This window comes from Vipera berus (genome assembly GCF_964194415.1).
Source record: "Vipera berus genome assembly, chromosome: 4".
NCBI lineage: Eukaryota > Metazoa > Chordata > Lepidosauria > Squamata > Viperidae > Vipera > Vipera berus.
The window spans coordinates 97123172-97148307 of NC_138206.1; the positions used below are offsets into that span (position 1 = coordinate 97123172).

At 37.7% G+C, this 25136-nt stretch overlaps 2 protein-coding genes across 2 annotated transcripts in view; both read right to left on the minus strand.

Moving 5' to 3' along the window:
* LOC308667919 (protein-lysine methyltransferase METTL21E-like) overlaps window positions 1–3800 on the minus strand; it is a 35579-nt gene extending 31779 nt beyond the window's left edge. The window contains exon 1 of the mRNA XM_081327520.1: window positions 3663–3800. The gene's annotated coding sequence lies outside the window, so the exon portion shown is untranslated. The remainder of the gene's footprint in view (window positions 1–3662) is intronic.
* Window positions 1319–24583, minus strand: ERCC5 (ERCC excision repair 5, endonuclease). Its single transcript, XM_081327519.1, has 16 exons — window positions 24497–24583; window positions 23350–23468; window positions 22721–22896; window positions 21714–21829; window positions 21524–21616; window positions 21333–21393; window positions 18831–18974; window positions 16431–16638; window positions 15414–16292; window positions 14634–14881; window positions 14135–14254; window positions 7675–7888; window positions 6379–6523; window positions 6079–6281; window positions 5497–5579; window positions 1319–4037 (listed from the first exon to the last, which is right to left on the minus strand). Exons 2-16 carry the CDS (start codon window positions 23435–23437, stop codon window positions 3495–3497), a joined length of 3321 nt encoding a protein of 1106 aa, XP_081183645.1. The 5' UTR covers window positions 23438–23468; window positions 24497–24583; the 3' UTR covers window positions 1319–3494.
* Window positions 24584–25136: the final 553 nt, after the last annotated feature.

Sequence of the window (25136 nt, forward strand, 5' to 3'; positions counted from 1 at the left end):
GCATCTTTAACACTTCACTGTAGTCATGAAGCAGGAAGTCAAGCTGTACAGTATTTCAAACTCATGTCCCATTTACTCCCAGCTGTTTGTTCACCAAAGTTAAGCAAAGCCAGGTTGACAATTCTTGATCCCATTATTCGCTTGTGGTATACAACACAGCCTATTCAATAACTAAAAGCACTTTTCTATGTCACTCAGTAGAATAAAAAAGGAGGAATATCGCTTCATAGCTACTACTGTATCTTTTCTTCTCATTTAATAATTTTGCAAGTACAGGTAGTCCTTGAGTTACGAATGTAATGGAGCCTGCCAATTACATTCGTAACCCGAGAATTTGTTGGAGTGAATCAAAAGGAACGTAAAAACTCCCTGCTTTCGCCCACACATTCGCTAATCTTATGCGCAGGTTATTAAGTGCACAAGATATCTCAGGATAGGGAAGGCCATGAGGGCAAGTCCTCCCCCAGCCCACTGAGAGAACCCATGTTCTTCCCACCCCTTGAGGTTGCAAGCTGCTTGGGCCTTTCCTCCCCACCTACTTTTGGCATACTTCAGAGCTCTGCGCTGCCCACAATTGCCTCCTGAGCGGCCTTGGGTGCCAAAGCCCTTATCCAGCCAGGCAGAGAAGTGCCAGGCTGGTCTCTCCCCTTCCCTCCTGAGCCCCAGCCTCTCTCACAAGCAGGCACAGCACTGCCCCACCACTTGCTAGTGCTGAACCCGCCCGGATTTCACAAATTGCACCGCTGCGGAGCTGGAGAGCTTGGCGTGCCAACACCCCTCGCTTAAAAAATTGACAACAAATCTGCTTTTTTGGTGAGAGAAAAAAGTAAGATCTCACAAAGTTGGAAAGGCTGATTGTACTTTTCTTTTAGTTTCCCTGCACATATCTGCCATTTGGAACCCAGCTTTTCCATTTCTCTAGCAAAAGAAAAGCGTCTTGAGCTGCGGGGAGAAATGCTACGGAGCTGGAAAGCAGGTTTGTTTGCCATTTTTAAGGGGTGTTTTTAGCGAGAGAAGCAGGGCAGTGGCACGCCAAGCTCTCTGGCGTGCCACTGCCCTGCTTTCCTCTCTGGCGATGCAATTTGTGAAATCCAGGGGGATTCAGTACTCCAGCGTGGCACTGCAGGACAGGGCCCACTTGGGAGAGACATACTAAGAACATACTCCTACAATTTGCTTTCTCATTCTTCTATGGAAGAAATTGTATTTTCAGTTGGTGGCATGCACAAGGATACAGAATTTTTGTAGCTATTACATCTACAAACCCAATTCAGTATACCTTACGGGAATATAAAGTTTAGCAATATTAACAAAAATCTGACAAGCTAGAACGGAACATTTATTTCATTCGATTGTAAATCATTTTCCACTTTACATGACATGAGATGACATCACATAAGAAAAATGATCCAGTATTACTATAGCATTTCCAGGAATATGTTGAGAATGAATTGTCTATTCTGATAATCAACACTAGAGTACTATACCACCATTAAAACATCTGATGACAACCAATTTGGTGTAGTGGCTAAGGCATCAGGCCAGAAACTGGAAGACTGTGAATTCTAGCCCTACCTTGCAATGAAGCTAACTGGATGATCTTGGGCAAGGTCACTTTCTCTCAACCCTAGGAAGAAGGCGCTGGCAAACCACTTCTGAAAAACCTAACCAAGAAGGAATTTATAAAGCAGTCTCTGAGAACCAGACATGACTGAATGGAAAGGGGGGGGGAAATCTGATACCAATTTTCTCTGAGAATAATACTGACCAAATATTTTTATTTTATTGATATTCTTATTGTTGCATATCAATCATTCTCTTTGAATTCTGCATTCATTTAATCACTCTTTAACTTGTTCACTTTGGGAACCAAACCTCCCTGCAATTTAAAAACTCTAATAAATGGTCTTAATTATATGTAACACATTTTGAAACTCAGATCTCTAAATTTTATCCTGGAAATCTCATTAGGCCGTATATACTTTTTTTTTTTTGCTCCCAGCCATTTAGTGTATTTTCATCCATTTTTATTGGGATCTTTTAGATCAAAAAGTTAAGATTTGCATTTTTAGCCCTGCAATTCTTCCTATCCAGAACAGTTTTTGCCTTTCCTATCTTGAAATGTTTAGCATTATATTTCTCAGTCTGATTAATAGTTCATAAATAAATCTTTATAATTTCTTGTTAAATAAATTCCCAGATAAATTATCTTTTTAGAAATGATCTTAAAGCTCATTGTTCATTATAAATAGATTTTCTTCTTGAAATTTAAGTTTCATACCCTTATTTGGGTCTTGTTTTTGTTAATTCAATAGTCTGATAATGAATCATACTGCTGTATATATTCTACTAAGCTTTATTAAGAATCCCTTGGATAAATAATTGTAAATTCAACATAACCTGTATATAATTTTTTTATGTGTTTGGTTTGACAATTTGATTCCAAAATGTCTATTATTCTATTGCATCCTATAACAACCATCTTCTTGGTGGTTTAAGTTTAGTTTTGTATTTCATCTGCTTCTTTGTGTTCTTAGATCAGTGTAAGTATCTTGGACAGAAAACTGAAATTCAGTTAATGTGATGAATTCAGTTAATTCAACAAATATACAAACACTCATTTTATAAAACAAGAAATGAAAACAGGAAGGTAGTTTATATATTTTGCACATTTTTTGTCTACAAAAACTGTGTGGAATTTCCTTTATATTGGGCAACTGATGAACCAGATTGATACAGCAAGCTTCATAATTTAACTGCACAGAAAATTAAATTTAAATCTGATCTAAACTTTGAGTCTATTCTTTGCTTTTCTTCAATTTATTTATGTCTTGTTTGATATCTCACTTCCATTTCATTTAATATCCACTTGTAGCAAGATCAAAATGATTAACTCTCCTCTTTCCATCAAAGTTTCTTTGCACCACAAAATGCACAAACTGATGTTTAATATAAGTGGCATGACAAGATACGAAGGAAATTCGGTTGTCCCACATATTTCCTACGAATGAATTACAAAAGCTCTGAACAGTAGGCCAGGTGTGCATTTTTGGTTGTTGTTTTTTTGTGGTGTGAAGCTTAATATCAATTAGCAGCACCAAAAATTGAATTCATTTTCCTTCTGAAAATGAATTCATGTCACAAATCACCTCAGATAATTCTCAAAGCTGACAAACTTTAGCATACACTTTCTTGAGGAGAAAACAGATGTTTCCCTTTTTAGTGTTTTTTAAAACAATTCATATCATGCTGTTATTAAGTATGTGAACAGTATTAATATATACAAAATTGATAAAGTGGAAAATATCTTTCTAATGAAAAGAATATTATGTAATTTATAAGATAATGCAGTGTTTCTTAATCTTAGCAGCTTGAAGATGCATGGGCTTCAAATCCCAGAACTCCCCAGTCAGCCTTGACGTCCACACGTCTTCAAGTTGCCAAGGTTGAGAAACAGATGATTTTTAAAGCCTCATATATATTTCTAGCTAGCATTATTTCTTCCTCCATCTCTTGCCTCGGGCTTTTTTGCCCTCAAACACTGGCCTGGCTGTCACCATCTGCATTTCCTCCTCTGCACTGGAGCTGCTACTCTCTGCTTCACTTTGTGCAGATACAACTTCTAGAGTAGTTTTGTGACTTGCCACTTTTGTTTTGAGCACCTTTGCATCCTCCCCTCTTCTGTGCTTTCTGGAAGCTTCCTTCTCCAAATCACCAGCTGATGACTCGCTGGATGCCTCCGAGAGCAGAACCTCTCCTATGAAGCCACCACACAGAGAGCTCTGTTGCTCAGATGGCGGACATTTTTTCCGTTTGCTTCCTCGTCTCTGGCATCCAGCTCTTCCTTTATTGAATGTTTGCCCTTTCCTCTGTTTCAATTCTTCTTCTAGGACAGAAGTTGCCTCCTGGACTTCACTGTCTTCTTCTTCCTTCTCTTTTCTCCTCATGCAAGTCACAGCTCGGCGAAGCCTCTGACTCTTGATGGCTTGTTTTTCATGTTGTGCCAGTCTGAAGAATGAGTCAATACGCAGCTGAGTCTACAAAAGAAAGAAAAGTACCCCTGTGAGATTCAGTAAGGATTACCAAGAATACTACCTGCAGCAAAGAAAACATGCAACAAAATTCACATCCTTGACAAGAGAATATTTGTTCAGAGCTCCAGCTGGTTGTGCCTAGTCCCAATACAGAGTAGGGAGAATATCTGGCCCTCCAGCTTATGCTGAACTAGAATTCTCAGTGCCTCATCTAGCAATGACAACGGTGAGAAATATTAGGAAATGAATTTCCACAACACTTGGATTGCCAGACATTCTCTACCATCTCAAAGTGCTTTATGGAGGTCAAGCAGGCCAATTCACTCCAAGTCTACATTTGGCTTCCATTAGGGTTGCCCCAGTTTTCTAATATCCCACTAGGCTTTTAGTAGCCCTATTTAGGTTTCATTTTGTTGGTACAGAGGGAATTCTACTGAAATGAATTACAAATTCATGTCCTGTAAATGTTTTGGCTCCACTACAGGCTGCAACGGGCAGCTGCTCTTAGAGGTACCTACACAACTTTCCCAGAGCTTGATACCAGACTGCTTTCATAGGTGGATAGCAACCTATTTAGATAACTTTTAATAACCAACCATTTAGTAAAATCTGTTGTTGTTTGTACTGCTATGTCACTAAAATATTAACTCTTGATGGTTTACTTTAGGCTTCCTGTCAGAATTTACTTGGAAAACTTATGAATTATAAATTATTAGTAAAAAAAAACCATGCAGCAACAACCAACAACTTATACAATTGCTAAGACTGCTATATTTTTATGCTTTTTCTACAGATATATTTGCCTAAATTTGACTCTAACCAATTTTTGAATATAAAAAATCAGACTCCCTTCATCCATAACCTTTTTTGTAATTTCTAATCAGCTACTACATGACTGAAGTCTGGTATTTTGACAATTTTGAACCCTACATCTAATCAATTCTAAATGTTGGGATTACAAACATTGTGCATTCAAAACATGACTGCCATTTCCTGTGGTTGCTTTTAATCTCTGAACGAAAGGGAATATTCTGGGGAAAGTAATCTGCTTTATTCCAGGACACTGACCCATGAAAGCAAGTGGCCTAGATATAACTTTTGTCTACTCAGTATTAAGATCCAGTACTGCTCTTTTCAGACTGTATATAAAATAACAGTTCTGAAATTGTGAAACACATAGCTTACTTCTTTACTATATTTTTATTTATCCAACCAAATTTTATATCAAATTCTAATTAATCATCTGCTTTCTAAAATTTTATTTTCAGAGATGCTACATTCGCACAACTGATATCCAATAACTTAAATATTGATTATATATTTTATGGAAGGGAGAAATATATATGCTTTATTCATTATTGCACATACATAGATAGTTTTGTAAGTTTACGACAAACCTTACTTGGACACTTCAAGTCCATCAAAACCACTGTCAAAGAAAAGGTTTCATTTTCAGTAATACCTGTTGAATATTCAGTTGTTTGAGAACAGGAAAGAGAACTTCGTCAGTTTTTAACTTAGTCCATCCAAAATGACTTTGGCAAAATATGCAAACAGTTAAGGACCACAAGCAAGCACTCCCAAGATTTCTAAAGATGTGTCTGAATTAGACATTTGGAAGCCCTTTTGCTAATTTTAATCTTACATTACTTTTCACATGCAAAAACTGTACTCCCAAATTATTTTATACTGGCAACTGCATCAGGCAAGTAAACAATGAACACTTTTTTTAAACCAATAAAAACCAAACACGGGATTTACTACACTGAGCTTCTTAATTTTATTTATATAGGGTAGAGACTCTGCATCAAGCAAAAAAACAACAACTAATATATAAGGAAGTGCTACTAGTTAGTATTCAGAAAAATTAAATTTGTTCTCACCAGGTAAGTAATTTACTAACTATAGAATCTAAATTTTTCCATGCAAAGAAGGAAACAAGAAACCACCATACTGAAGCACAGTTCACCTATGGAAATGTTTGCGCTAGATAGAATATCTTTCTTTTTAACCGTTTGTTAAGGGAACAAATGGGGGAAAGGATATTCTCTAATCTGTTCCACGTCAGGTCTTCCCCAAGTAAAGGATCCCTTTGACTCATCCACCACAGGGTGCAAATAAGCTTCCGCCACAGAAGGATTTGGGAAACCAGTAGCAATTTCTATGTGCCGCAGTTTTTTCTTCACTTTAGTATCATATGGATTGGGACGTATTTTCTTATTCTTTTGAGCCTCAGCCCACCATTCTCTGAAAGAGAGAGAGAGAAAGAGGCATATTTAGAAAATGATCTTGACTTAGGCTTTGGAAAGGAAAAATGAAAGCCCCCTAAGTGAAAACTGCCTACATGAGTTTCAAGAGAGGCTCTAGTCCTCGACCCGGGAACTCATTCAAAATCTCCATTGCAGTTACACAGCCAACATTAGGGATGCCCTCAGTGTAGTCGCTGCCCAGGAGATAGGCCAGATTAATCAACTTGTTTCGATCCAAGCCTGAAAGAAAAAAAGGAAGTGATCATCTGCAAGTTTCTTATCATGTAGCAGGGGAAAAAAGGATTTGTTTATTTCGTTCTTTCAGGGATTCAAACAAAGTAACTGGAGGCAGAGTACAACAAAAACAAACAATAAACAAAGGAAACTAATTATACAATGTTAAAAAAACAGCACAATATAGAAAATATAAAATGATGACCAAAGGGGATAACCAGTCAACTAAAACAGGACTGTGCTCAACTGGACCAAAGTACCGGGGGGTGGGGTGGGGAGTTATAGCCACTTACAGCAAGCAGAATTGGGGCCTGGTATATATTGGGGAAAGAGATTGTTCCAGGGGCAACTCCAAATCCTATACACATGTCCTAAGTACCATAATTACAGGACAAGGTTTAAACACGTTCCATAAGCCATAATGTTTAAAAGGGGAAAGCTGGAGCACACCCACCCAATGAGAAATTATTGAGGGAGGGGAAACATGCTTATATCCATTTTGTTACATTGAAATTAGCACTGGGAACATCAGCAAAAACTTCAAAGTAGGTTAAACAAGCAGGAATAGCATACATTAGAAATATTTAGGGTAAACCAAGAAGAGATGTTACTCTGTTATTCTTTACAAATAAATGGGTTCTGATCCTGAAGACTGAATATATAAAAGTGAGAGATCACTTGAAACAGTATGTTGAAGCTGTTTAATCATACAGAGTGAATAAAGGCCAAATCACAAAGGAGTATATGGAGGAAGGATCAATAAGTCAAGAGGGAGGGGCAAACTAAAAAAGTTGTGTTGAACTGACAAAATCATCAGAGAGAGAAATAAGAATCTAAAGAACAAAAGGGAATGTATGACACAGTGACAGATAAAAATGGAAGCAAGAACTTTTTGCGGCACAGAATGGTATGGAGAGGAATAGTTATCCGTTTGGTATAAACTAGATCTAGCCTCTTCTTTTTCCTTTTCTCACGATTCAATTTGTTTGATTTTCTATTTCTTCTTCATTTTTTGCCCTTTGTTTTGTTTGTTTGTTTTACTGTTTACCTCAAAAGAGAATAGTGTAACAGGTACATAAGTTTACAACTGAAATTAAGTTATATATTTGGAAATAGATAAAAGAAGCCAAGATTCAATGTTTCATATAATCATTTACCTAGCTGATTTTGGAAGTCCACATACTGATAATACTCGACGTACTTGCTATGGCTGAAGAAGTTTTTGTACACATGACGCCCTCCAAACAACCAAATATCACTGTCATCAGTGATTGTCCCGGACGTTTGATCAGTGAGATCCAAAACAGCACACTGAGCTTCTGCTTCCATTGGAGCCTCGATGTATGGAATGCCAAAGAGGCGCAGAAGCTCCTGTGAACAAGGACAGGAAAAACAATTCCAAAATTAGGTGGTGGTGATATCTGCTAAGGGTTGGTTAATCCATCACATGTGCTAATTAATTTCCTGGAGACCAATATATGGACTTGTAGAAGATACATCTTTAAAACTGCTCTTAGAAGTGACATTTGGACATTATTTCTATAATTAGTCAGCTACATTCACCAGTACAAGCAATAATTAGCAAATGCCTCCTTAAGTAACACCAGCTGCCTGCAATTAGTGCAGGTTCGCATCCCATCAGGCTCAAGGTTGACTCAGCCTTCCATCCTTCCAAGGTAGGTAAAATGAGGACCCAGATTGTTGGGGGCAATTAAGCTGACTTTGTAATAATGCCGCTTGGGGGGTTTATGAAAGCCCTAATAAGCAGGCATATACATAGAATGAAGGCTACTGCTAAGCTTGTAAGCCGCCCTGAGTCTTCGGAGAAGGGCGGGATATAAATGGAATTAAATATATATATATATATGGATCTGATACAGGTTTTTTTTCCAGATGACTAAGAGCAATAAATAAAGACTCCCATTCTCTTTTATTTTGCTTCATCTTATTCTAAATCTTCTAGCATAAAAGTTAGGGTCTAACAATAGAATATAATTGGCAGATAAATTTTGTTAAAAACCTAAAAGAAGCATGAGTCAGCTACAATTTGAAATTGCTATGTTAATACTGATAATTAGTTACAGGAACAATTTCAAAAACTATTAGAGGCAGCATTCCTGATGATTTTATACACCTAGGAGTAATTATTACTAAAATTGGCACCAAGTTAAAAAAAAAACAATTTCATGTAGTGGTTAAGGCATTAGATTAGAAATCAGGAGACTGTGAGTTCTAGTTCTGCCTTAAGCATACAGCCAGCTGGGTGATCGTGGGCCAGTCACTGTTTTTCAGCCCTAAGAAAGAAATAATGGCAAGCTACAGTAGTGGCCAAAATTGTGAAAATCTTTTGGGAAAAGTGTATTTTTGAGGTTTGATGGCTACTAACACCACTTTTTTTAGAGTAGTACCATAAAATTATATATCAATGGAAAGATAATTTAATCAAGAATGTAATGCAACAAAGTTTGTTCAATTATCTGTACTGTATTCTATGAAAAGTTAAAGCCAAATAACCAGAAAAAGGAAGAACAACTTGCTTAGATTGATATGAGGTAGCTTTCCTTCATCTGATTGTAGCCAATGAGCATGAGTGTTTAGAAAGCCAAGCAGGTGTCATCTTGTTTTGGCAATGAGCCAATCGGATCACAGTAGGATTCAGTTATTGATGTCATGTATTGAAGCTGAGCCCCTTCATGGATTACTGCCTTGTCGTGGCGAAGGGGCTTGCGTAATTCAATGAAGCTATGAGCTATGCCGGGCAGGGCCACCGAAGAAGGAAAGGTCATAGGAGAGAGTTCTGAAAAAACGTGATCCACTGGAGAAGGAAATGGCAACCCACTCCAGTATTTTTGCCATGAAAATCCCATGGACAGTACCAAAAGGCAAAACGATATGACGCTGGAAGATGAGCCCCTCAGGTCGGAAAGCGTCCAATATGCTACTGGGGAAGAGCAGAGGGCTAGTACTAGTAGCACCAGAAAGAATGAAGCGACTGGGCCAAAGCCAAAAGGACGCTCAGCTGTGGATGTGTCTGGTGGTGAAAGGAAAGTCCGATGCTGTAAAGATTTTTTCTCCATAGGAACCTGGAATGTAAGATCCATGAATCAAGGTAAGCTGGATGTGGTCAAACAAGAGATGACAAGACTGAACATCGACATTTTAGGTATCAGCGAACTAAAATGGACAGGAATGGGTGAATTTAATTCAGATGACCATCAGTTATACTACTGCGGGCAAGAATCCCTCAAAAGAAATGGAGTAGCCTTCATAGTCAATAAAAGAGTAGGAAAAGCAATACTGGGATATAATCCTCAAACTGACAGAATGATCTCAGTTCGAATCCAAGGCAAACCATTCAATATCACAGTAGTCCAAGTCTATGCCCCAACCACCAGTGCTGAAGACGATGAAATTGACCGGTTCTATGAAGCCCTACAGCACCTTATAGAACTAACACCAAAAAATGATGTCCTTATCATCATGAGGGATTGGAATGCTAAAGTAGGAAGCCAAAAGATAACTGGAATAACAGGCAAGTTTGGCCTTGGAGTACAAAATGAAGCAGGGCACAAGCTGATAAGATTTTGTGAAGAGAATACGATGGTCATAGCAAACACTCTTTTCCAACAACCCAAGAGACGGCTCTACACATGGACATCACCAGACGGTCAACACAGAAATCAGATTGACTATATGCTCCGCAGCCAAAGATGGAGAAACTCTATACAGTCAGTAAAAACAAGACCAGGAGCTGACTGTGGCTCAGACCATGAGCTTCTCATTGCAGTTTAGGCTTAAACTGAAGAAATTAGGGAAAAGCGCTAGGCCACTCAGGTATGAATTAAATCATATCCCTGTTGAATATACAGTAGAGGTGACAAATAGATTTAAAGAATTAGATCTGATAGACAGAGTGCCTGAAGAACTGTGGACAGAGGTTTGCAACATTGTACAACAGGTAGCAACCAAAACCATCCCAAAGAAAAAGAAATGCAAGAAAGCAAAATGGCTGTCTGAGGAAGCTTTGCAAATAGCTGAGGAAAGGAGGGAAGTGAAAGGCAAGGGAGAAAAAGAAAGATACGCCCAATTAAATGCAGAATTCCAGAGAATAACTAGAAGAGATAAGAATGCCTTCTTAAATGAACAGTGCAAAGAAATAGAAGAAAACAATAGAATAGGGAGGACCAGAGATCTTTTCAAGAAAATTGGAGAGATGAAGGGAACGTTTCATGCAAAAATGGGCATGATAAAGGACCAAAATGGCAGGGACCTAACAGAGGCAGAAGAGATTAAGAAGAGGTGGCAAAATTACACAGAACTATACAAGAACGAGCTTAACGTCCCTGATAATCACAACGAGGTGGTCACTGACCTCGAGCCAGACATCCTAGAATGTGAAGTGAAGTGGGCCTTAGAAAAGCTGAGCAACAACAAAGCTAGTGGAGGTGACAGTATTCCAGCTGAGCTATTCAAAATCTTAAAAGACGATGCAGTAAAAGTGCTACACTCAATTTGCCAGCAAATTTGGAAAACTCAACAGTGGCCACAGGATTGGAAAAGATCAGTTTACATTCCAATTCCAAAGAAAGGCAGTGCCAAAGAATGTTCAAACTATCGCACCATTGCACTCATTTCTCATGCTAGTAAAGTTATGCTTAAAATCCTACACGCTACACTCCAGCAGTATGTGGATCGAGAACTACCAGAAGTACAGGCAGGATTTCGGAGAGGCAGAGGAACTAGAGATCAAATTGCCAACATACACTGGATCATGGAGAAAGGTAGGGAGTTCCAGAAAAACATCTATTTCTGCTTCATTGACTATGCTAAAGCTTTTGATTGTGTGGATCACAATAAACTGTGGCAAGTTCTTAAAGAGATGGGCATACCAGACCATCTTATTTGTCTCTTGAGAAACCTATATGTGGGCCAAGAAGCAAGTGAGAACTGGACACGGAACCACTGATTGGTTCAAAATTGGGAAAGGAGTCCGGCAAGGCTGTATACTGTCGCCCTGCCTATTTAACTTATATGCAGAGCACATCATGAGAAAGGCAGGGCTAGATGAATCAAAAGTTGGAATTAAGATTGCCGGAAGAAATATCAACAACCTAAGATATGCAGATTATGCCACTCTAATGGCAGAAAGTGAAGAAGAACTAAAGAGCCTCTTGTTGCGGGTGAAGGAGAGTGCAAAAGTTGGGTTGAAACTTAACATTAAGAAAACCAAGATCATGGCATCCGGCCCTCTCAATTCCTGGCAAATAGATGGGGAAGAAATGGAGGTAGTGACAGATTTTATTTTCCTGGGCTCCAAGATCACTGCAGATGGGGACTGTAGCCAAGAAATTAAAAGACGCTTGCTCCTTGGGAGGAAAGCCATGGCAAATCTAAACAGCACCCTAAAAAGCAGAGACATCACCCTGTCAACAAAAGTGTGTATAGTTAAGGCTATGGTCTTCCCAGTTGCAATGTATGGTAGTGAATGTTGGACCATAAAAAAGGCTGAGCGCCAAAGAATTGAGGCCTTTGAACTATGGTGCTGGAGAAGACTCCTGCGAGTTCCTTGGACTGCAAGGCGATCAAACCGGTCAGTCCTAGAGGAGATCAACCCTGACTGCTCTTTAGAAGGCCAGATCCTGAAGCTAAAACTCAAATACTTTGGCCACCTAATGAGAAGGAAGGATTCACTGGAGAAGAGCCTAATGCTGGGAAAGATTGAGGGCAAGAGAAGAAGGGGATGACAGAGAATGAGGTGGCTGGATGGAGTCACTGAAGCACTAGGCGTGAGCTTAAATGGACTCCAGAAGATGGTAGAGGACAGGAAGGCCTGGAGGAACGTTGTCCATAGGTTCGCGATGGGTCGGACACAACTTCGCAGCTAACAACAACATTGAAGCTGAGAGGAGAACATCTGTCAGTATGTTATGTGATCGCTATCAAGTTGGTTGGGGTTTTTTGTGTTCTTTCATTTGGGTGAGCTTGTAAAACATAATAAAATTAAACTAATGATGCAAAGAGTTGACTGGTTGCCCAGAAAGCAATGTAAAATAGTATTATTAAGTGAACAAGGCTACAGTTATAAAGAAATTAGAAGAAAAATTGGTGGAAACTTAACCAAAGGTGGCATTTCTACTGTACACTTTTCCCAAAAGGTTTCCACAATTTTGGCCACTACTGTACTTCTGAAATCTTTGCAGAGAAATGTAGACTTGTCCATGCAATTGTCAGGAGTCAACACTGACTCTAAGATACACCCCCCCCCAAAAAAATAAAGAACTATGATTCTCTATAGTTAAAGATTCAAATTATATTAAAGTCAGCATTTTTTATTAGTACTGCTTGATAGAATTGTGATATATGCCTATTTTCATTTCCAAAATTCTCAATTCCATTATCATGTTTTATTTTCTTTAACACAAAAAATGATAAGCAAAATACATTCAAATTTGAAATATTGTTTTGATGGATTTCATTTAAGATAACTCATATTATTAGGAATTCAAATATTTCTCAATTCTGGTCTTAACTGTGTCGACACTGGATTTTCTATCAAATAAGGATATACTATTCTTCCCCAGTATTTAAAAAAATAGCATTAACTATTTCAGATTGATCCTTAATGTTTATTTGGGAAATCTGGAAATGTGAGAAAGATGGCTAGATTTCCACTTCTTGAGTTTTCTCTCTTCCTATTTGTTGCTTGAACAGGAAGATTAGTTTGTTCATTATGAGGAATGGGACTGATCTCTAGACTGAAAACTATACATAATCTATAGAATTAGAGATCTAATTCTTGAGTCTTTGATCCTATTACCACTGAATACAATTTGCAAAATGAATTGGAAACAAATTCCAACTACTTGAAGGAAATTAAGATTAATCATTGCTTCATAAAGGATCTAGATATTATCAATTAAAGAAATAAACAATGTTTAAATATAGTACAACCTACTGAGTTTAGAATTAAAGGAATATTTTCAGTATTATATACAACTTAACATTAACATATTATACATGATACATTGTTTTATAAGCTTAACGGAATTCAATGGAATTTTTTGATCCTTTTGCATTTCAAAGGTCCAAGTATGTTAAAAGGGAAGACTGGACATGGGAAAAACCTAATGCTACTATGTCCCAAAGGTGTTTTTTCCAAAAGGAACAGGACTGTTTTTTAATTTGAAAACCTTTCGCTTCTCATCCAAGAAGCTTCTTCAATTCTGAACCACTACTACCGTACTACATTAGTGTCGGAAACACCTACCAAGGTGCTTTCAGGTTGAAAGGATTAACCAGTGACATCACCCATGCCCAGGGCATACCCGAGAGGGCTCCCTTCACGTCTCTGTCATTTTCCCACCAAAGTGGACCTTTCAGTTTAATTCTGAACTGAAAAAAACACCCATGGGAAAACCATGACCTGGATGATTGAGAATCTTCATAGACACTACTGCTACTATGAATATTTTCTCAAACCACACTGTTCAGGCACTTCACGTCCCATCTAAAATACAGATTTCTCTAGACAATCTTGCCCAATCAATATTCCCATTTTCCTCTTCAAGAGGCTGTCTCCATCACCGAGAACAAATGAAATAGATCATAAACACAAACCTGACTCTCTAAGAACATCTGCCCTGTCACAGTGGCAGCGGTACGTTCCTGCTGCTGTTTCTGAGCTTGAAGTGCTGTTTGTTCAACAGACAAGTTTGTTTCCAAGACTTCCAAATCCTCCTACAAAGATACAAATCAAAACACTGTTAAATCTAAAGTACTTAGGTCTGTTAACTGTCTTCATTTAAGCCTCTTATACATATAATTACAAACCAAATCTCTCAATTCCTGCCAAAGGACCTCATAAAATGTCTATCTTAAATCTAGAAGAGATATGCCATAGATTATGTGTGCCCCCACCAGAATCCAAAATTTTCATCGTTAAACCCATAAACACACACACTTTTCCAATGTTCATCAACATGAACATTTATCCCTATATATTTATCCCTATATATTTCTAAGTTATTTCATTCTTCATTATTTCCAAAATAAAAATGGTTCACAGCTCAGTTCCGCCTTGTTATTCCTCAAGTACAGATAGTTGCAAAATAATTACCATACTAATATTTTGCCATTCATTAATTTCAGCTTTCTCTGTGCTTTCCATTCCAGAATTTTGTTGCATAGCAAGCTCTGCATCTTCACCATTTTCTGATTTATTCTCTGTAGCACCCTCACTCTCCTCTCTCATTTCCAATGAAGCTTCAGCCACCATTCCAACCTCCTCTTCAGTGGAGGCAAGCGAAGTCTCAGATGTCCCATCTTGTTCACCACTTGGTTCAGTCTCTACTTCAATGAAACTTCCTACAAATATATTGCATTATATACATACATATATACATATACATATACATATACATATACATACATACATATATATATATATATATACACACACACACATACATATATATATATATACACATACATATATATATATATATATAAAAATAACATATAGTGTATAACCAGTTTTGTTGCATTACATTAGATGCCTTCTAGCCATCGCTTGCCACAATATTCTTTGCATTTTACCACTACTAAATAAACTTTGGCTGCAGTTATAATGTACACATCTTTCTATCTGTATTTTAAATCAGCTTTACTTACTAAAACATTTTCCAATAATAAAAAATAGCGTAAGATAAAAAGCCAACTTAAAAAATGAAAAATGCATGCCTTCCTAAACTGAACAATCAGTTTAAAATCAATCTCTGAATTAGCTGAACATGCATATTCACAAGCCAACTTGCCAGGATAGTTCGTAGAATTTCTTTACTTTTATATACTTTTAAAATCATTCCAGTAATCTAATGTTAAGCTAAAACTGACATACCATCAGAATCACTTTCTTCAGACTGTGATTGATGTTCCAAACACTCGTCAGGTTTAGGGGTATCTAAAGCAAACAAAAATTCATTCTGTGTACTGGATACGTTTTTTTCTGAATGGCTAGCCAAGTCCTTTAAACTCTGAAATTTTCCAGTTTGGGCTAACTGTGCAAATCCTGAATGACTTGAGCCAACCGAAGGAATTGGAGACAAAGAAATTTCTGGCTGCTTTATGCTGCTGTTTGGACTCTGACATTGTCCAGGACTTACATCTGTTTGAGAAATCCTAGTTTCCACACTTTTTTCTTCATTTTCTGCCCCAGACAAAAGTCTTTTTTGCACAACAGGAATGCATGGGCTTTTTTTAATATTTCTACTTTCCAATTTGTGTACCGGTAAAAGTTGTTTTTCATTTTGATCTTCAGGATCTTGTCCTCCTTCATCTGAACTGCTGGCAAGATGGTCCTTCATGGACATTCTTTCTCCTTGAGTAATAGTAGTCCTATTGATAAATGGTGCTGTGATAATCTCCTCCTCCTCCTCACATAATGCCTGCTGAATAGCCTTGATTGTTCGTGGAGACATGCTGCCTCTGCCTACACTGGACATGGACTCACACTTTTCTAAATTAGGGCTGTTCTTGTTTCCATCTTCCAACTCATCTTCTGAACTGCTTCCCAACATAGCAGCCTGGATAGCAAGCATTGTTCTGGGAGAAGGGGGTGTTGAATAAGTACTACTGGTTGATTCCATTGAAAGATCACATGAGACTGGCTTAACTTGCAAGTTGTTAATATTTTTGCTAGGTTTTAGATCTTTCGGCATTGTAGAAGAATGGACTGCAGATGTGACATAACTAGAAGTATCTCCTTTGGACTGGGTACCTGAAAGAGAAAAGGCATAAAGAAAGGAATTTTATTTGTAAGTTAAAAGAGACTTAGTAAAATTCACACAACTAAGTTACAGTAATCAGTTATTGTGGATCTCAATATGACTCTGAATCTGGAGCATTCCCATGATACCTTTTAATAGGATGTAATGAGATGTATCTTCTGATACAACCCTCCTGGTTTCCAATTCTTTCAAGAAACCCCCATCTTTTTCATACTGGTGCTGGATTTGGCCAGAGTGTTGTTCATTCATCTCCTTCTGCACTTTTTCTATGTGTCGATTTAAACTGCTTTTCTTAAGCAAACCCTTGAGCTGATACTGGGAGAAGTCACTGGATTCCTTAAAAGAAATACTGGAATTAAATGACAGACAGAAAGAAAGAAAGGATTTCTGGAGGCAAAAGCAACATCATTTTTCTCTAAGGATTTTAATTAATTTTTTAATAGTACCAACATTCTGTGCGTTGGTGGGATGAACACATTTAACATGAAAGAATATCTACTGACTTTGAAATACTTGGAACATGAGTAGGAATAGTTCTTCCCCATATATGACAAGTCCTTACCATAGTGGCATACAGGTAGTCCTTGAGTTACAACCACAATTGAGCCCAAAATTTATGTTGCTAAATGAAACATTTGTTAAGTGAGTTTGCCCCATTTTATGACTTTTCTTGCCACAGTTGTTAACTGAATTATTGCATTCGTTAAGTTAGCAACATAGTTGTTAATAAGTGAATCTGGATTCCCCATTGACTTTGCTTGTCATAAGGTCTCCAAAGCTGATCACATAACCCCAGGACACTGCAGCCATCATAAATACGAACCAGCTGCCAAGCATCTCGATTTTGATCACATGACCATACGGATGCTGCAGTGGTCGTAACTGTGAAAAACGGTCATAAGTCACTTTTTTCAGAGCTATTGTAACTTTGAATGGTCAAATGAATTGTTGTAAGTTGAGGACTACCTGTACTAAGTTCCTGGCTGGAGATACTGCAACTAGAGAGCAAGGAAGGTTGCCTTCTCTGTAGCAGCACATGCCCACAGAACAGCATCCCTTTGGAAATCCAGGTGGCCTGTTAGCCTTTTGTAAGGCACTGAAGAGCTGTCTGTTCCCCCAACCGTAACAGATTGGGCAGGTTTTCCTGCTTTTATGAGGTGGGTTCATTGGTTTGACCTCAGGGGTCATAGTTTAGATGGTTAAATGAAATGTACAGATACATAAATCATTCTTGTGTAGGTTTGTATATGTAAGAGTGAGTGTGATTATCCAGGAATCGGTGACATCATCAGGGCTGTCATTATCTGTAAGTTGGGCATGATGATGTTACCTAGTTGGGTAATGAAATGTCTGCCAGCAAACACCAAGAACTCCACAGTTGAACCCTGAGCTAGATATTCTCTTCTACTCAAACAAACACACACACACACACACACACACACACAGTATATATATGTGTGTGTGTGAATGTATGTATAGATATATATACACACATATATATGGGGTGTGTGTGTCACACCCCATATATATGTGTGTATATGTGATGATTGGGGGACTGGAGGCTAAAACACACATGTGATGATTGGGGGACTGGAGGCTAAAACATATAGGGAACAGTTGCTGGAATTGGTTTAACGAAGAGAAGGGTGAGGGGTGACATGATAGCAGTGTTCCAATATCTCAGGGGCTGCCACAAAGAAGAGGGAGCCAAGCTGTTCTCCAAAGCACCTGAAAGCAGGACAAGAAGCAACGGATGGAAACTAGTCAAGGAGAGAAGCAACCTAGAACTAAGGAGAAATTTCCTGACAGTTAGAACAATTAATCAGTGGAACAACCTGCCTCCAGAAGTGGTGAATGCTCCAACACTGGAAGTTTTTAAGAAGAGACTGGACATCCTTTTGTCTGAAATGGTATAGGGTTTCCTGCCTGAGCAGGGGTTGGACTAGATGACCTCCAAGGTCCCTTCCAACTTATTGTTGTTGTTGTTGTTATTATTATTGTGTGTGTGTATATGCACACATACATAAGTATGTATATGAAAAACTCACCAGGGAGACACCAAAAATCTCCTTTTTCTATTAGTTTCACAATTGGTATTTTAACTGTTTATGCTAGGGATGTTTGATTTTTGATTTTTACTTCCTAACAGGTCAACTGTTTTTATTGTTTTACAGAACAGCAAGATAAAAATGTAATAAGAATCTACAGATAAGCACAAATCCAGAAGTTAAGTGCCCAAATAATGAAATTTGTCTACAAGAAAACTTCACTTACTGTAAATTGTCACTGAAACTATCCAGAGATGATAAATGATAACCAATACCCTATTTCCCAAGCATCCTCATTTAAACAGTCATAGTATGAATGTTTTACTATGGAAATACTGCTGAGGCCTGTACATTGAGAATTGTTACCTAAGTATTTTTGACATTATTACTTAACAAAGATACAGGATTGCCTAACAGATTCATCAGCTCCAGACAAAGCACCCTTCTGCTTGAAAAGGCAAAGGAAAGTTTGTCCATTACCTCAGGCATTGCTTCAAATAATGTTCTTCTTCGTTTAGTGAATTCCTTCATGTCAGTGAGGATCTCATGTTTTACTTCAGGAGGCAAGCTCAAGAAATCGTCTGATTCAACATCTACAGAACGAGGGTTTTCAAGCAATTCTTCCTTTGCAAAGGAGAAAGAAGGAGCACAAAAGCAGTTTATAAAAGGAGTGGCATAAGGTATGCACACAGATTAGAAGTATAGAAGCATAAAAAGGACTAACCAAACCTCATTTACAGCGACTGAAAATGGTTTTCTGAAACAAGTAGCAGAATGTTGTAAACACGCATTAGGAATTGAGTGGAGAAGCATTAGAAATGAGTCCACCCGGTATCAGTCTTTGTCAATAAAGTCCAAAGTACGAGGTGGGGCAGTAGTGTTTTCAGATTAAAAAACATATCTCCTCCTTAGGTTTTCATGAAAGTCTGAGACAAAATTTGCCCTAAGAACATTTTTTTTAATTATAAGAGAAAAATCAGACAAACCAAAGGGCATCTCTGATGCCATGCCAGAGGCCACAAGATGAAAGTATGTATGAGATATGAGATACAGGATCCTCCTGCATATTTAAGGAGGAAGAGTCAAGAGACCTGGGTTGTTATCATCAGGATCTATTAATATGCTTTGAAATATCAATTTTTAGAAATAATGCAGAAAGGTACATATTGTCCTCACAAATCTTCCCCCTATGAGCTTCCCAGGAACACTTGGTTGGCCATCATAGGAAAACAGGATTCTAGAGTAGATTGGAGTGTATAGTATAATTATAGCAAAAACTATTAACGAAGTCATTAAGTCAGCATCAAAACGTTTTTCCTCCTAATTTGCAGCTTAATCCCTTTTTGTTACACTATCCTATCTTTATTAATTACATTATGAAAGTTATTTTTTAAAAAAAATCCAGTATTTTATAGCTCCAAAAGTTTATGCAGAAGTTCCTTACTTACAGATTGCAAGCACTTCCCCTTTCCTCAAAATTCTTCTCCATTTATACTATTGCCCGAATCCTGCAGCACAATAAACTGAACTTTGGGCACTTTCCAAAACAGAAATAAAGTACTTTTATTAAATTTCAGACAGGACCAAGCCTATGAAGTTGCCTTTTAGAGAGCTAAGCCTCTCATTCAACAAGACTAGTGTTGTCTGCTCTGTCTAGAATGAGCTTCCAATGTTCTCATGCTAAAGTCTTTTAACAGTTCCACTGCTTTTAAAATATGTAATCTTCTTCTAACTTCACACAGCAAGCCACTTCAAAAATGAGTATGTTAGGGACAAAACTATAGGTAGTACTCAACTTACAACAGTTCATTTGACCATTCAAAGTTACAATGGCACCGAAAATAGTGACTTATGACCACTTTGCACACATGACCATTGCAGCATCCTTGATCATGTGATCAAAATTCAGATGCTGAGCAACTGGCATGTATTTATGTTTGCAGCATCCTGAGGTGATGTGATCACCTTTTGTGACCTTCTGACAAGCAAATCAATGGGGAAATCAGATTCACTTAACAACTGTGTTACTAACTTTACATTGTAGTGAATTGCTTAACAATTGTGGCATTGTGGATTATAAAATGGGGCCAAAGTCACTTAACAACCGTCCTGCTTAGCAACATAAACTTTGGGCTCAGTTATAGTTGTAAGTTGAGGACTACCTGCATATTCATTTTTACTATAACTATAGTAAACCAAGCACAGCTAACATTAGTTCCTCCCCACATTTAACACTTATTCTGTCATTAAAAACAACAATTAGGAACCAACTTTTGGAGCCATCTGAGAGATTCACACTGAAGTCATTCAAGGCCCACAGATCTAGGAGTATGTGCAAGGCAAACAACCACAATTAAGACAAACTCTGGCTTCAAATTCTGGCATATCAGAGGGGCCGGGGTTCCTAGTTCTAATCCAAAATTGAACAAACCATGGGAAGAAGTTATTCAAATTTCTAGCTTACTGTGCCATGTAAAGTGGTCTAGTGTTTTTCAGTGCAGTATATGGACCTTATGATCCTTATGAATCACAGGGAGTTGGGCAGCAAATAAATGCAATAACTCTTAATATTATTACGTTTGTTCACACAGTCAATCAATTGCTTAGACTGGATTTGGCGTTTCAATCAGTTAATGAAATTCAGGGGGAAAAACAATTTAGTATAGGTTTGATTATCATTATATACACAACAATGTGAAGTCACAGCTGCCAGTTCTTTAGCTGGTGTTGGCCTTCATTTACAGTGAGTTCCTCCAAGAACCTAGTATGCCATAACGTATCAACATAGTATATCTGCAGTTCCAAACAGTGTGGCCATTTATAAATGACAGATGGAAATTTTGCCAATATACAGATTTTCTAAGTGCTATTCAAGATTTTTTGGTACGGCACCCAGTATGCCAATAATCACTGGTTTTGTTCTGAAAGGATTGCAATTTGTTTTGAAAGGATCGCAATGTAATATAAAATACTGAGCCTTACTTGCAATATTTTCTTTTGAGTCATCCTTTCTTCCCACTCTTTTTCCTCTTCCTCTTCCGAGCTAGGTCATAAAAAGACAGAATTAAATTGCTAAATGTCAAAATTTGTCCATAGAAAATGAAAGAGTATTTTGGATTCTATTGTTCTTAATGTTTACATAATAATTATTTTTTTTAACTTGTTTCACTCACCTATTTTTTTTATCTTCTTGTAAGGCAGGGAGAACGTAAATGTCATCCACCTCTTCTCTTCTTACTTCTGCAAGACTAGGAAATTCAGCATTGCTGGGAATATAAGGATATTTCATGTTATGGAAACCAAAATACTTAAAAAACTGAAAGTTCCCATGGACATTTATAAACAGACTAAGGTTGTTCTTGCCTCTTGCCTGCTAAAGCAGTCTTGATCACTTGTCGTTTCAGGAAAGTTTTCAAAAGCTTCTCCTTAGTTTTCTTTGAATCTGTGGCTGCAGTTTCTTTTTGCTGCTTTCGTTTAGCCTGCAATAAAGTACGATTGAGTAAAATGCTTCGTAGTCATTAATTTTATTAAAGCTTTTGTCTCTCATCTTGTTGCTAGCAAGGCTGCCCCAGCAACTTGGAAATCAAGAAAAGGTAATTCTTGTCCTTGGAATTAACACTTTAAAAACACACAAAAAGGAAAAGGATTGGGAAGAGTCTAAGGAAAAAAGGATATTCAGCTACCAATTTTTAATGATAAACAAATCTTGTAATTACTGGGATTAGTGCATACCCCACTGGAGTGGAAATTGCTCAGAGGAAAAGCCCCAATTAGTGGTGGCTCATCTGAATGAGGGCATGACCCTATTCCATACTGGAATGCTAATATAATCGCTGTTGGAAGAAGCAGCAAAGCCCAATGAAGCTAACTTCGCTGTGGTTATTTTCCTAAATATAATTCGTATTTCAGTGAAGACAGTAGATTGACAAAAGCCTTTCTTTTTAAACTATTTCTTTGACTGCTGACTGGGAAAGACAATTGTGCTGGTCTGGAGATTGAAATTACTGATCTTTCTATGGGTCCCTGCATCAAATGGCTTTTCTTCTGTATCCTCTTACACAACCTGGCCAAGTAAGGCCTTAGATTTCTAAAAGAAAGCCTTTGAGAACTTCATTCTCCCTCTGCCCCACCCTACATCTTCTGATGTAGCCTAATTTAAGAATGTTCTTTCTAGATGAGCAGCATATAAATTTAATAAATAAATAAGTGGCTTGCCATTCTCAGTCATTGGCAAGGAGATTTTAATTCCAAAGTTGGTAAATTCTCTAATCCTTGGTTTCCCTAAATTTGCTTAACTGAAAGCAACATGCACTGAACTTAGTAATCATACTTCAATGGAATTATGTACGGGATAGGTATGGCTTACATACCAAAGTTTGCCTCTTCAATAGAGGAGCTTCTCCATCAAAAACAAAAATGGGGTGGATCCGAAAGAAGAGCAGTTTGCAAAGTCGTCGAAATAATGTCAAAAGATGCGCGTTATGGATGGTATTCCCATGGCGGTCTCTTGCTCCTTTAATAGCTTGATTTAACCAAATACTAATATCTTAAGAAACCATTTAAAGGAAGACAACAGAAAAAATGACATATACAAAGCATTGATCTGTTTAAGCATATTAGTCATTCATGCTTACATAACCAGCATTTTACAAAGCACACTTTATTACAAAAAGCTAATACTATAATAGTATAATAATGAGATGTTTTTCCTTATTTTGCCACTTCTGCATATGTGAGGCTGCATCTCTCAGAAAAGCCGGTAGTTATCTGACACAATGAGATTAACACAACTGCTATGAATCATGTTGTGTCCAAGCAGCTAGGAAAAAAATACTGCATTGCTGTTAATTTTAGCTGATGTACTAATTTTCCTAAGACTGTAAAACCAGCACACCAAATAAAATTAACAAGAAGACTGAAAATTAAATATTGCTTTTCAATTTTTATTGACTGGACAAAATCAGCAATTGTCTTAAGAAAGCTCATTTTTTAAGGATACCAACAGCAAGAATTTTTCCTTCCAATGTTTCTGGGTTTATTGGTCTTCCTGAGCATTCCAGTAACTTCCAAAGCCCATGAACTCCCATTGTTCGTTAGGTGATATAATGAAAGTTAAATCTGTTGAAAGCAATAAAAATATTGGTCAATTGCTTATATGTTAAATATGACAATCATAACATCTTACTGTATCTATTAGCTTACTGTAGAATTGCAATCTTGCTAGACAATTTACAAATATTTAACTCTGATGAAGAATCACACACACCTCACATCATTACCTATAACCATTAACTAATTGTTAAACCTTACCAGAAAAAGAATACGTATGAAGTATTACTTTCTTCATATATATTTTGATTTAATCAAACCAATTATGAATAGTTTTAAATGAGCATAGTTTTTTTAAAAAAATAGAAATAATCTCTAAAATATGTTTCCACCTCAGGATGGCAGTTACAGCCTCATTAGCTAATCAGCATTAGTATTCACAGGTAACACCGTGTAAAATTATTATAAACAACTGTGTAAAATAAAATTATCCTGCAGTTTTAATGTAATAATTCACTCTAGCTCCATTTCCTCAACAAGATGGCACCTGACAAGCAGAAAGAGTTCTAATCAAATTACAAGATTGTGTAAGGGTTTGAAGTGTATTTTTTAATTAATCCTGAATTAGCAGTGGTCTGAATTATTAAGAGGATGATTTTTTTTCCTACGGGCAGATAAGACATTTCGTGCCATTAACGCGCTGGTAAGGTAATGTTATCAGTAGTCTTGGAAACGCTGTCAAATGTCTTCGTTTTGAAGAGGAAATCCAACCTTCGTCAATCCCAACTCCAATTTTTTTAAGTGCTTTGCCTTAACAGAGAAGATACCGACCCCTAACTAAACCGGCTTGCGTATTTTGCATTTCTCCTCTGTATTAGGCCTCCTAAGACAAATTCCCACTGCAATCTTCTTCGGGACACAGGGATTTTCTTTTTACTTTTTCCTATAATTCCTGACCTAAATTAGCATTATGGTCGTTGTGTAATCGCTCCTGCTGCCTTCCTCAACATCGACTTCCGACACCGAAACCAGATTCACATGGGCGAAACTTACAATAAAGAGAATTGCTGCAACGGAGGGCGAAAAGACCAACGAACCTTAGTTTGTGCAAAGCGAAGATGATGGGATTCCTGAGTAAAATATGTGGAAAACGGAGGACGAATCCACCCAGGAAACTAGAAAATACAGGGAAAAGCATTGGAAAACAAAGCGCCGCTCAGCCAGCCGGCGCCATGTTATTACGTCACAAATAGAAACGGCTTCCCGCTGGGAAATGTAGTTCTTACACAGAGACTGTGAGTGTATCAGGACGGGAAACATTCAAGTAATATTTATATCAGTTTTGCAACCTCAACAGAATTGTCCTTTCTTCTGCTGTTCCTTAACATCGAAGGAAGAATTTTGCTATGACAAACTAGGATCAAAAAGCAGCTGGCATAAATTCGTGTGCCTGTCTACACATGTACACAGACACTTGCAGTTACCTAGAAATAAGGGTAAAGGTCCAGGCAGGGTTTTTTTAAGCAGAAACACTAAGTAATATAATTTGTTGCTTCCTTTTCCAGCTCCCCCCCCCCCGTTTCTATTCCGACCATAGCGTTTTCTGACTTTCCCATTCAAATGTTACCAGCTTTGCTCTGCTTAGTTAAGATCAGGCTAGCAAGCTGTTACGAACACCTGATTTATTTCCAGTAAAGGTGCATCCCCTTCCTTTACCGTGGGAGAGTGGGATGCTAA